General features: G+C 44.9%; 1 protein-coding gene across 1 annotated transcript in view; it reads right to left on the reverse strand.

Moving 5' to 3' along the window:
* Positions 1 to 14,555, reverse strand: part of VPS13D (vacuolar protein sorting 13 homolog D) — a 3,263,180-nt gene that overhangs the window by 876,877 nt on the left and 2,371,748 nt on the right. The window contains exon 47 of the mRNA XM_069610908.1: positions 635 to 882. Coding sequence (XP_069467009.1) covers positions 635 to 882 — 248 coding nt within the window. The remainder of the gene's footprint in view (positions 1 to 634; positions 883 to 14,555) is intronic.

A 14,555-nucleotide genomic window follows, 5' to 3' on the forward strand; every position in this document is an offset into this window, starting at 1 on the left:
AGTGACATGTGTAAGGCATTGTGGGTATGAAAATGACACCAAATAGAATGTGCTAGCATTTATAATTGTGCAGAGCATATTATTCTTTCTGACAGTAGCCAAATGTTAATAACCAACCAACATATAATTGTGTTTGTGAACATGTTGTACAAAGTGGCTCATAGATGTGGAGGAATTGTAAGACTTCTTGACTGTTAAAGACCATAGTTTACCTAAAAATAAAATTAAAAATCCTGAATGGAGTTGAATACCCCTTGAAGTGGGAGTGAAGCATGCTATGTTTTCCCCTTCTTCCCAAGAAAATAAAATCAATTTAAATAACCAATGTCATTTTTCCAAATAACCTTGCATAGAATAACAATTCTGCATTAATTGAACTAATGCAAACTAAAATAAAGCGTGGAATGGGAAATAAGAATAACCGAGAACTTTGAGATTTGTTTGTCAATTATATGAGGGGGAACTGGAACATCATTCAGAATCTCATTTGCTGGAAACAGTAATAATTTAAATGAATGACCAAGGGAATGAGGATAGCCATAATGTGTGAGAGTTTCCTAAAGCCCTAATAAAACCTCCACAGGTGGCCCCAAGTTTCATCTTCTAAAACAATAATCGACAGAGAAAGTCTTACCAAGTTCAATGTTTTGACAGGTATCAGCCGTGTGTAATGCTGCCTCTTTGCCAGGTTTTAAGGTTCCACTAATTAGCATCCCCTTGACGTGAAAGTGGAGTTCGCATGGAAGCAAGTTACAGATAACAACAGTTGGTAAAAGGTAAATTGTGTGCCCAGGTTGTCTGAATATCTGTTTAGCTTGATCTGAAAAGATATGCGAGGGCATGTAATCTGGATAGTTCTCTTTTTTTATTGCTACACAAAACCTGCAAAACACAGAACAAAAAAAGAAATTACTCTTCGATAAATCCTTCTGGATACTGTATATCCCTTTCAATGTAAGCACTTTTTTTTAACACTTTGTAAGGATCAAACCGTTTTACTGCTGCATGAATATGACGGCACACAATATTGCAAACGGACAAAAGGTTGAATGAAGACATGCTACTTTTTGTAGTAATATTGTAAAATGCAGGTGCACTTCAATTTTAAGTACATTTTTAGAAAGTGTATATCAAGCAAATGCCAAATCCCTGGTGTTCTCCTCCTGCACTCTATAAAAGAATAACCTCTTTCTTAAATTACAAACAAATTGTATCACTGTTTTCAAGATATTTATTGTGTAATTAGTCAATGAATACAATATTTTTCATTATTTTTGAATATCACATCATTCAAATGGTTTACATCACTTTCTGCAAGGGTTCTCCATACACTCTTGCTAAGTTTAAACATTACAAATATAATTTCATCTGTCAACCGACAAGCTTCTTCTCTTTTAGTATTTATGACCAATAAAAGATTTGCCAATATGTTCCAAATATCAAAATAGTCTTCAGTGGAGCAGTCCAATATACTTTCCATACAAACAATAATAGAACACATTTATAACCAGAACTACATATGGTTATAGTTTTTAACTGTACACTGACCTGATTCCACGTGCATGAACAGTGCATTGCAAAGTGAAATATCAGGAAATTATTGCAAACATCTAAATGTTTACTATCAAAAATCTCTCTATTAAAAAGATTGTTGTTTTACAACCTTTACTTTAACATCTTGCTGTGACTTTTTCTCTTTTATACAATGCCTGTTACATATGAAAAAACTTTCACTGGTTACAACAATTTCAATAAGAAAGGATACGAGCAACATTTACATTGCTTGTGCATTTTGAGTTAATTTTGTGAAATATCCCAAAAAATGATTTCCTTTATAACAGACATTGTAACAAATGAAACAATATTGACATGTGTCGGAATATAATTCCAACATGTGCTAGAATTTAGCCAAGGAGAAGAGGTTAATGTTGCAAATTGTTCAGTCACAATGAAGTCAGGTCTACACATCACATAGAGATTCACAGTCTATTTGACCGCTATTTATCAGTGGTTTACTTTAGTAGCTGGTTTCATTTGACTGAATTGATGAGCATCGTGAGAGCTGTGGCAATACAAAATATCAAATGAGATAAATTATGTTTTAGATCTTATTAGGATTACATGTGATAAGTAGTATAATGGCCATATTGAATCTAATACTAATATTATTGTAGGTAATAAAACAGAAAAAGTCACTGCAAGATGTTAAAGAAAATACATCAAAAGTGCACAGTCAATAAAAATACACATTTATTACACATCACTATCATTCAATTAATACTACACAATTTCATCTAAATGGGGTCAAAAGAAAACAAATAGCTGTTAATGAAAAATATTTTATTTATTGATGAATTGAATAATTACGCAAGTGGTAACTTAAAAACAATTATAACAATTCTTTTTAATTTAAGGCAGGGGTATTCCTCGTATAGAGAGTGTAGGATTATATTGCTTGATATTCATTTTATTTCAACATTAATACGATTTTGGAAAGTCATGATTCTACCAAATACACAAAGGGGAGTTTTATGCTTCAAATTTCTTTACCACTCCAAGCACTTTAATCAAAGTTAATCTACATTACCCAGCAATCCTGTTAAAAACAAAATCTAGGTCCAAACAAGAAATATCAGTAGACCCGTACAACCCTTGCAGCCAGTCTTGGAGATCGCCCACAGCATAAGAGATTAGTCATTTCTGCCCTGAGACCCTCATCTTTCTTTGAAGATAGCTCCTTACTCTCAAAATTCTTCTCATCCCATCAATATTCACTTCCAAATGTAGCCAAGCACCCTCAGACAACATCCCCCAAGATGATTACATTCTCAACTTAAATACAACCATCAAAGGCAAAAAGAAATCAGGACCAAGGAGGGCTAGTTCATAATTAATACAACAATATCAAATCAATTTCACTGTAAACTTAGTTTACAACCATCAACACGATCAACAAAACCAAATATGAAAAGTATCACTAAGCCATCCTCAAACGTAAAATGAATGGACTTGATATTTTGCTTCCAGGTCTTATATTTTATTTGTTTTATGTTATTGTTTAACCGCTTAACTGGTGAGCTTTAATCACAAGCATACTCAACCTTAGCACTTAAGGGGTTAAATTGCAGACCTAGCTCGAGAGCAGCGGAGCGCTTTACATAGTGTGCATAACCAGCAGTTGAGCTGGAATCTTAATAGTAGCACAGTACTGTGAGTTGGGGGTCTGTGCATCGGCATGTACATCAATTGGAGTCCTTGTTCAGGTGTTGTTGAAAAAGCCACGTTTTGAGAGATATACGAAATTGGAGGATTGTGGGGGCATTCCGAGCAGACAGCAAGATCAAGTTTCGTAGGATGGGTTTGTTGACAAGAAAAGGGTTGTTTGTGCGTCTTCTCTTTGTGGATGAGTTGTGATTTAAGCCGGTTGGTCGATTTGCTGCGTGAGATATGGAGCTTATCCACCAGGTATGCTGGTGTGCTACTCATTACTTCTTTGTTGATGACACATTTAGTCTTAAACAGTATCCTGGCCTGGAGAGGAAGCCAATATAGTTCAGTCAAATTTCTTTGATTTTTTTATTTTTAATTTGATTTAGGTGATACACAACTTTTCAAATATTTACAGGAATACACAGTAGCACAAAAGCATACACAGAAAGAATAAAAAAAAGGAATAAAATACCATGGGTACAAAAGATACACAGATTAAACAGAAACATCGGGTAAAAACAAAGTAGTTTACAATTCAAGTACCTTCCAAATAATTTTGAACAGAATATCATGAGATAAAAATACCAAACCGACTTCACAATCCAGTAGGATCCCATACAAAAAAAGTGACCGAAACAGCAATTTGAGTCACCTAATGATTGCCGGCTTAGGTATCCTAATTTGAGGCGGCCACAACAGGCAGAACCATTCTTAAATATTGGACAATAGCGATCTGTACTTTTTCTCTTGAGGTCGAAAACATAATTTGCACGAGTGTGGAAGGTGATAATATTCTGAAAGCATCTTTCTCGCACCAACATTAGAGACGGACAATCTACTAGCAGATGTTGCAGAGTTTCTTTTTGCTGAACGTCAGTGCAATATCTGCAATAGTTTTGTTCCTGAGGGATCAATTTCCGTCTAGATAGTACATCTCTCGTACCCCATAGATTAAATCTAAACCTTTGGAATTCGGATGGTTTAGCTGGAGAAGGGCATTTTAACAGGTACTGAGCAATGATACCAAAAGGCTTGATACCAAACACCCAAACATTAAAGTCTTTATAGTGCAAGCACTTAGCTAAAGTCCCCGCCCAATCAGCGCAATAGATCTTTACTTTAGCGTGGTCAGGGTTCTGGAGTAACAGCTCTATCGTTACATTTGCATCAATCATATGGCTAAATACACACTTCAGCCATTTCATTGGATTTGTATCGCGTGATTTTAACAAGGCAGAGGCCAAAACTTCCAGAATTGTCCCACTATTTATACCCAACAGGCACTTCCATAGCAGGGCACACTGTCTCCACCTTGCCTGTGCATACAAGGACACTAACCCCAACTCATAACGCACCATTGCGATCGGGGTCGCTTTAGGTAAGCCTAAGATTGCCTTCCAATACTTAGCCTCTAAGGCCTCCCATGGGAAACCTTTGTCTAACACCATGCTCTCAACACCATACAATAAAATCGGACAAGTCTACTGCATGTTTCAAAGAGAATTTGCCAACATTTTTTATGCTAATTCTAGACTGTGAGGTCAATTGGAGTAATTTACTCTGAACCATTGCTCCCAGGTCATCCTTAGATTGCCTGTTTGAAATGTCTATCCCCAAATATTTGTATTCAGACATCTTTTACAACTTGATGTCTTGTATCGACCATGAATGTGTAAGGGGGGCCTCCTTTTGCTTCCCAAGTTGGGGAAACAGGCGATTACTTGTGATTTACTAACATTAATAACCAATCTGTTTTCACAGGCATATTCCCCTAGCCTTACAAGCAACCGCTGGAGACCTTGTGAAGTCTGTGACAATAGGACCAGGTCGCCTGCGTATAACAGATACGGGATCTGCTGTGCCCCAAGCCTAGGAGGGTCACCATTACAATGTAGAAATTAATTCCCAAGATCTAAAATAAAGAAGTTAAACGGAAACGCGGCCAGCGCACAACCCTCTTTCAAGCCACGTAGTGTTTCAATTTCCGGTGACAGCTTCCCATCTAAGCTAATGCGAACCTGCATCGATATAATTTCGGTGCATCTATAATAAGATGTGCTGCAACGTGGTGAACTGCTTTTAAGGAAGCCAAGTGAGCAGCTGGTAGCCCTGTTAGGAGGGCAATTCCCCTACTGATGTGCAAGACCACAATGGCCTGCACTATGGTCCGGAGTTCCTGCGGCGGGATGAAGGATTTGATTTTACAAAGGGTGTAGATTTGAAACCAAGACGTTTGGGCTTCTTGGCTATGTGTTCCTGGAAGGACAGGCTGGTGTCAATGGTGAAGTCTAAGGATTTTGTTGTGTCCGAGAGTTGACCAAATCCTTTTAGGAGCATATCACTGAGCCATTGTTGGATATGTTGTTGGTTAGCGGGAGGACCGATGAGGACGAATTCAGTCTTGGACGCGTTTAGTTTGAGGTAGGCAGTCAACATCCAAGATTGGATGATGGCTAGGTAATCGCAGAGACAAATTAAGTCTTGCGCGCTATTTACTCTTATGTACAACTGAGTATTGTCCACGTGTTGGCCGATGGCTATATTGGGATCTTTAAGGGGAGTGGCCAAAGGCTCCATGTAAAGGGGAAAAGGATGGAACATTGGAGGAGTCCGCAGGAGACTTGGAGTCGGTTAGAACACAAATTCATCTGGACGCCCCGATATCTACCCGGGAGGTAGAAGGTAAACCAATTCAGGACACTGCCAGAGAATCCCATCCTGTTGGAAAGGCGGGGGAGGAGGATGCAGTGGTCAACGGTATACAATGCAGCCGAGAGGTGAAGAAGGACGAGGGGGCATGAGTCGTCCTTATCCATGATTTGGAGGGGATAATGCACCACCTAGATTCACAAATTATTTACATAGTAGTGTACAGAAAATCCAAATTCTACCATAAGAATGGATGCCAAATCAAAGGTTACTTCCTATTAATGCTTCCATCTGTCTATAACGGATTCCACAGACAAGTCTGCTGCTTTCATAAAGACCTTCAAATGTGCCCCAATTCATAAGCTTTTTAAACTATGGGTCTCGTTCCTGAGCAGCCCGAAATGGGTCCATATCCACCATAATTTGATGCATGACCCATTTTACCCACTTCAACAGTGTGAGAGAGGAAACAAGGCCATGATGATTTCTGAAGGGCAAACAGCAGTTGTATTCCTCCATGTGGCCTAAATGTTGCTGCGCATTCCTTGTACGATTTAAGGCACCCAACCACACACAGGTGATCTGGTGCCTATTCTCATCCTTTGAAATATGTCAAACTCCACTCCCTCTGGGGAAAACAGTTGAACTGATGCATCTGGGACAGTGACATCCAAAGCGCCTAACGGGTGATCTGACAAAATAACAAAGCATCCTGCCCGACAAAACCTTTAGTATGAGATCCTCTGCTGGTCAGCTAAGAAACTATTCCAGAAACCTATTAACACCCCACAAGGTTGAGTACATGGGATACTCCCGGCTACAGACCCCGAGATGTAGTAATACCCATCAGTTAGGAAAGATTTCTCTTTACTGCACCTTCCTTCCATCTTTATGGAACCCCCAAACTTTTTGCTTTTCTATTTTAATCTGACCTGTACTTTTTGCAGTACAGTGTAGCCTTAAGCTTCACTTCACTGGCTTTTGCTCATATGTTATGGGTAAACGGACATGTCCTTCAAGCTGTCAGTACTGGGAGACCTTGTTTACCTTAGTCGTGTTACTGTGTTACTACTTTTGGTTACTTTGCATCACTTGTGGTAACTTTTATCATTGTACAAAGCAGCTTACACTACAGTACAATGGGGTACACTTTTTGGTTACTAGGTGTGCAAAAAGGATAAGCTGGCTGCAGCAGTGACTTTTTCCCCACTTTTGGGGACTTTTCATTTTAGCTTTACTGCGTTTGGCTTCTAACTGTGGCTACTGGTCAAATATGGCTGTGCCACGATATTTTTTGCTTGTCCTTTTGCAATCTTGTTCTTTAGACTTCTTCCTGGCCTGTGAGGCCAGGAAAATCCTTATAAGGAAAGCAGAAGCTTTTGGCGGGCTACTGGAGGTCTGTGTGTTTGCTGGCAGGATGTGGGCTGGGACTGTCTGGTCCCAATCCACAAACTGGCTTCAGTGTGTCCGAGTGATATTCATGAGTGGTACGGGAGAGTGTGAGTGTGAGAGTGTGAGTGTGAATGTGTTTTAGTCCGGTCATTGGCTAGTGAGACCAGCAGCTCTTACCTGGCTCTTAGGATAATAGAACAGAACGCCTGCACCCATTCCTCAGAGATCCTGGAGAAGCCCGAAGGCTTGGCTACCAATGTCTGCTGCTATCCTGTAGGAGCCCTATCTTGCTTAGGATCTTTAGCAGTCCTGCGAAGGAGCTGCCACCCTTGGAGTGGAGGGAACATCCATTCCAGACGTCTACTCGGTACCCTTCAACGAAGAGCCTTCAGAAGTGTCCCGGGATCGTCCTGTGACTGACCACCATTTGTGCCAACGTGCTGCCGGCGTCACCGTTCTCAGTTTCAACCTGGAACTTGGGGGATGCTCAGCTGCCCTACGAGGCTGACTTCTGCAAAAAAGGAGGGAAAGTACGACCGTGGCAGTTGAGTCACTTTGCGTCGCTGTGCTGCGGTGACCACCGTCCAAAAATCACTTACCTGACCAGAGTTCAGTCCTGAGAGGGGTCCTGCATCGAGTTTTGCTGCATTCTTCCATCAAGAGTCCTTGCAACAGTGAAAGACACCAACCGGAGATCAGCAAGAACCTGCAACCCCGGTTGAATCGAGGACTGCTATGTTCGGTGGGAAAAGCAACCTCAGACCGTCTTCCTTTGTCCTGCCAAGTCTGAGAAAGAATCGGAGTACGGGGATAAGATACAGAGCTTCTTACCTACCCCTATACTCCAATAATAAGTCAATGTGCTTATAATAAATCTTTATTCTAACATTTTTGCCTTTGCCATTACGTGTTTGCGCAAGACTTCTGAAAGTTGAGGCTACTTCTGTTAGCTAGTTTAACTTGAACCTGCACCATAAGAACAATTCACTGGACCCCAGAGGCCCTACCTGCATTTTCTCCTGCTTCAAAGATTCTGTGGAATTTGAACACGAACTATTGGGCAAAAGGCCTCAGACAATTTAGGGCTGTACAATTTAAGGTAGGGATCATTCTCTGTGGACCTTGAGTGCATAATACCAATCTAACCTTTCCTTTGCAGGAGTTTGTGATATGTATTATGCCCTATAACACTAGACGCGTGAGGGATCTTGGGTACAGTGGACGTCACACTAGGGATAGTATTACTGGCACGCCCTGTGTCGACGCCCATTTTCGAGTTTCGAAAAACAAACTAATACTCCGCAGCTTCCACTAGATGTCGGCCTATGCACAGCATGTGATCTAAGCAGATTCCACACGCCTCAGAAATATATATATATATATGGGATAGATTACTCACCGTAATCGTATTTCTAATGCTTGTATCTGCTTAGATTCACATGCTGTGCATAGGCCGACATCTAGTGGAAGCTGCGGAGTATTACAGTTTGTTTTTCGAAACTCGAAAATGGGCGTCGACACAGGCGTGCCAGTAATACTATCCCTAGTGTGACGTCCACTGTACCCAAGATCCCTCACGCGTCTAGGATCCTCAGATTGTATTTTTTCTGACATGAGGAAGCATGAGGAGTAGCGTGAGTACAGATAATCCAAGCAGATAGACAGAAAGGTAAGACTACAAGCAATCATGCGCCTTCTCTCGGAGGGGAGGAAGGGTGGGTCGCATGTGAATCTAAGCAGATACAAGCATCAGAAATACGATTACGGTGAGTAATGTATCCCTTCTGAGGCTTGTGGAATCTGCTTAGATCACATGCTGTGCATAGATTAGCGAGCAGTACCCGAAGAAGGAGGTGGGATGTGAGAAGGGTCATGAGCAAACAGGTGTCTTAGAACCGCTTGTCCCACTTGTGTATCTGTCTTGGAATGAGTGTCAATGCAGTAATGCTGAGTAAAAGTGTGAATAGAGCTCCTAGTAGCTGCTTTGCAAATGGTGTCGAGGGGAACATTTGCAATGAAAGCCAGAGTGGCCCCAATGCCTCTAGTAGAGTGGGCCCTTGGCGTAAAAGGCAGAGTTTTTTCAGAAAGAGAGTAACACAGCTGTATACAGTTGATAATCCACTTCGAGATAGCGCCTTTAGAGACGCGATCTCCCTCTATGCCTGTAGCTACGGAGACAAACAGTTGATCTGTTTTCCTTAGCGGTCTGGTTTTATTTACATAGTAGAGGACCGCCCTACGCACATCTAGGGTGAGTAGTTTCACCTCAGCCGAGCTTTGCGGGTCCTGGAAGAAAGCCGGAAGCTCGATGGACTGGTTTACATGGAACTTTGATATAAATTTAGGTGAGAACCTCGGGTGTGTGCGTAAAACCAGTTTGTCCTTGTGAATAGTAAAGAAAGGATCCTGCACTGACAGAGCCTGAATTTCACTGACCCTTCTTATAGAGGTAATGGCTACTAAGAAGGCCGTTTTATAAGTCAGGTGTTTGAGACTACTTTTATGCATGGGTTCGAACAGGGGGCCCATGAGCTTAGCTAGCACCACATTAAGGTCCCACCCTGGCGGTGGGTTTGAAATAGGAGGGTGAAGTCTCTTTACTCCTTCCATGAAGGCTTTAACTACTGGTACCTTCCACCACGACACCTTGTTATGGGATGTGGTGTAAGCCGAGAGGGCTGCCAGGTGTACTTTCAGAGAGTTAAAAACCAATCCTGCATCCAGCAGGTGTAGCATGTATGTCACGACGTTGGAAGGAGTGCAATCAACAGGGTTGATTTGTTTATTCTGGCACCAAATAACAAATCTTTTCCACTTGTCAAAGTAACAGTGCCTTGTGTTTGGTTTCCTGGATTCTTTTAGGATGTCCATACACCTCTGTGGTAGATTGAGATGTCCAAACTCTATGATTTCAGGAGCCATGCTGCCAGGTTCATTGAGTTGGGTTGTTGGTGCACTGTTTGACCTTGTTGCTGGGACAGAAGGTTGTACCAGGCTGGAAGTTTGATGGGCTCGCACACCGCCATTCTGCGTAGGTGTGGAAACCATGGTTGTCTCACCCACATGGGAGCAACTAGGATGAGCGTCATCGATTCCTTGTTCATCTTGTACACCACCTTCCTGATGAGAGGAGTTGGTGGAAAAGCGTACGCAAACATCCCTGACCAGTTCATCCACAGGGCGTTCCCTTGGGAGTCTGGCTGGGGGAACCTGGATGCAAATCCTGGGCATTGTTTGTTTTCGCTTGTGGCGAATAAGTCTATAGTGGGGAAACCCCACCGAGAGAAGAGATCTCCTACGATCTCTCTGTGAAGTACCCATTCGTGTTCTTCTGGGAGGGAGTCTCTGCTTAGAGCATCCGCTAGGGAATTGAGCTCCCCTGGAACATGTTGCGATGACAGGAAGATGTTCCGTCTGAGTGCCCATATCCAGATTTTTTGGGCAAGCTTGGACAGATTTGGCGAACGAGTCCCTCCTTGCTTGTTCAGATAGAACATGGCTGTCGTGCTGTCCGTCCGGATCTGCACCGACAGGTTTAGTAGATGGGGCTCGAACGCCCGAAGCGCTCGGAATACTGCCAGAAGCTCTAGGAGGTTGATGTGGTTCTTGGCTACTGAGTGAGACCAGAGACCCTGAGCTGTGTGGTGGAGATGGTGAGCTCCCCACCCAGTCAGGCATGCATCTGTAGTCACCACTGCCTGTATTTCGGGATCGTAAAAGGGTTTTCCCCTTGCGAGATTCTCTCTTGTCCACCAGTGTAGGCTCTGTACCAGTGTTGGCGAAACGACCACTAGATTGTCCCACTGACCACTTGCCTGAGACCACTGTTTCGCCAACCATTCCTGCATGGGACGCATGCGCAGTCGCGCGTGGGGGACCAGGTAAATGCATGACGCCATCATGCCCAGTAACCGCATTGCTTTGCGTACCGTTATTTGTTGACCGGACTGATAATGTGGAATTTGCAGTAGTATATTCCGAATTCTCTCTTCCGAAGGGAAGGTCAACCCTTCCTGAGTATCTAGGATTGCTCCTAGGAACTGTTTTGAGGTGCTTGGCACCAGGCTTGACTTCTTCTCGTTGATTGAGAAGCTTAATTCGTGGAGGAGGTCGATAGTCCTTTGAATGTTTGTCCTGCAAATTCCTGGGGTTTCCCCCGTTATGAGCCAGTCGTCCAGATAAGGGTACACTGGGATTGCCTCCCTGCGTAGGTGTGCCGCTGCCACCGCCAGTACCTTGGTAAATACCCTTGGTGCTGAAGCTATCCCGAAGGGCAGTACCTTGAATTGGTAGTGGCGACTGTCCACCTTGAAGCGCAAGTACTTTCTGTGCGCCGGGAGCATGGAAATATGAAAATAAGCATCTTTCATATCCAAGGTTGCCATGCAATCCCCCTTTTTTAGGAGGGGGATTACCTCTTGTAGCGTGGTCATACAGAATTTTTGGGGCTTGACATACTTGTTGGCAGGCCGTAGGTCCGATACTGGGCGCATTGTCAAATCTTTCTTTGGAACAAGGAAGTAGGTTGAATAGATACCCTTGTTTACCTGGTGTCCTGGGACGAGTTCTATCGCGTCCTTTTCTAGCAGAATGGCGATCTCCTCGAGAAGGATCTTCTGATGTTCTAGGGAGTGTACTTTTTGTCGTGGAGGATGGTTCCGGGGACGCTGCAGTAATTCTATACAATATCCTGTGGACACTGTTGACAGCACCCATCTGTCTGAGGTGATCCCTTCCCAAGCCTGGGTGAAGTTGGAAATGCGTCCCCCTACTGGGGTTGCATGAGAAGGGACCCTGAACTGAGCGTCACTGCTTTGGTGGAGGCGTCCCACCTCCCTTGTTGGGGCTGCCTCTGCCTTTCCCACGACCTCTTTTGTTACCCCTGCCGTAACTTTGGGTAGACTGCTGGCTGTTGTTCCACTGTGTACCCTGTCCCTGGGCATAGTTGCCTCTTTGTGAATTTTGGCCGCGTGGGCACGAAAATTACTGTTCCCCCTCTGGTTAGGGGGTTTGTTGGTTAGTTGGCCAAGGGATTTAAGTGTTTCGTATTCGTCCTTGGCGTTTTTCAGTGCGTCTTCGACCGCTTTCCCAAACAATAGATCGGGTTCCACCGGCTTGTCTATTAAAGAAGCCTGAGTTTCTGTTTTGAACCCCGACTGCCGTAACCACGCATGTCTCTTGATAACAGTACCCTCTGCTATCAATCTCCCTGCGTTGTCCGCGGCGTCGAAAGTTGCTTTCAATATGCAACCAGACACGGCTCTCCCTTCTGTCGAGATCCGAGCCAATTGGCCCTTTAAGGGTTCCGGAGCAGAGGCTATGAGTGCCGCGACCTCTTCCCATTGATGGCAGTTGTAGCTGGCCAACAGGGTGGTGGAGTTAGCAATCCTTGCTTGGTAGGCGGACGTTGAGGCTACCTTTCTGCCAAAGCCGTAAAGTTTCTTGCTCTCCTTGTCGGGAGGAGCTTCTGATGAAGATAGGGGTGTTCCAGCCCTCTTCCGAGTGTTGGTAACCACTAGGGAGTCTGGTTTAAGATGTCCTCTTATATAGAGAGGGTCAGATTGGGCTGGCCGGAAAAGTTTTTCGACCCTGGGGTTGACTGCTCTGGTGAGGTTTGGGTTCACCAGGGACGGATCTATTCTTCGTTGGATGGATTTAAGGATAGGGATGTCTGAGCGACCGGCCTCCTCTCTCCTACCAACTCTTCTGCGAAGTCCCTTTCCTCCTGTACACCATGGGTGTCGATGTGAAAATGTTCTGCCGCGCGAGCGAGAACCTCATTAAGGAGGGGCTGGTTATCGACTGGCGAGTCGGTAACTGGGGCTTCATTCTCTACCGGGGAATCTACTCTGTAAATTTCCTGCTCATCTTCTCCCTCCTCCTGGTCCTCATCATCCGCATAGTATTCCGTCCCGGTTTGTTCCTCCATAATTTCAAACTCCTGGTCCCCCTCAGGGAAAGGCTCTCCTTGGTACCTGGGGTGTGGAGTAGAGTATGGAGTAGAGTAAGGCTGTACCTCGAAGGGTTCAGGTCTTTCTAACCGGGCCCTTTTACTTAGGGGGATGGGATCAGTGGAACCTGAGGGTGTGGCTCCCTGAGGGTCATACGAGAGGAAATGCTCTGGATTCTTGTCGTAAAAATCAGCCAAGGAAGACATCCTTGACATGACCCTGTCTATGTCTTCGCTGGACCATTCTTTGGAACAGGGGATGACTTTAGTAGGCAGTTTAGGGGACTTATCAAGGGTACCCTTGCTGGATGTTGATCTCTCAGTAGACTTGTATTTGTTTGTCTGCTTAGGGGGGAAGGATGGTTTTACAGGAGTGGAAGAATGTGCTTTCCGCTGTTTCCCCCCCTCCCCGTGCGTGGAAAAATGTTTTCCCTGTCCCTTGGAGGCCCCGGAGACTTTCGACGCCTGGCGTCGAGGATCGGGAGAGGTATCTGTGTCTTTCGAGCGTGGGGCCTCGCTGGTGTTAACTGCGGGCTCCGTCTCTTGGAGCGCGGCCTGGGGGTGGAAGTCGTCTTCGTCCTCCGACGATCGAACTTCCATTAGTATAGGGAGCGAGGCACTCTTGGCAAGAGTGGATGATTGCCTTGCGTCATGAGGCGATCTCGATCGAGAGCGCCCAGAGGACACCGAGTCGGACCGTTCTATCTGTGCCTCTTTCCGAGAAGTCGACGTCGTCGAGGTTCGGTTGGACTTAGTGTGCTTAGTGTGTGTAGGGTGTGTAGCGCTTGCGTCGCCGGGGGTCTTCCCCATAGCCGCCCTGCCGGACGACCTTCCGAGGTCGGGGACCTGCGCTCGGCTGTCTTTCGACGCCGTAATGCCCTCGCCGTCCGAAAGTACGGCGTCGCTGCCATCGCTGAAGGCGCCCTCCGCTGCCATGGCCGCCTGCCTGGCGTGGTGGGCCCAACGCTTTGTCGAATGGTCCTCGAGTGTCTTAGGTTTAAACCTACTACACGCTCTGCAGTTCGCTTCGGGGTGGTCCCTCGGCAAGCAGAGATTGCACGTGGCGTGCCTGTCGACCCAAGGGTATTTGCGGTTGCACTTGGGGCAGAATTGGAAAGGGGTACCCTCCATACGCACCTTGAGGCAGCGGGCTGATAAGTGTAGGAAATAAATAAGTGTATCTATATACCAAGAGTGAAGAGTATGTACCACCCCCCACTCTCCCTACTTGCAGGGCCGAGGCCAGCGGCCTACTAGGCCCGGGCCGAGGCCAGCGGCCTTCCGAGGCCCAGATCCGTCGTGCAGCAGCCGACGGTCGATGTCTTCTCCAGCCGTCGTCGAGGGTCGACGTTGG

This window comes from Ambystoma mexicanum, chromosome 8, assembly GCF_040938575.1.
Source record: "Ambystoma mexicanum isolate Mex_15411 chromosome 8, UKY_AmexF1_1, whole genome shotgun sequence".
Lineage (NCBI taxonomy): Eukaryota > Metazoa > Chordata > Amphibia > Caudata > Ambystomatidae > Ambystoma > Ambystoma mexicanum.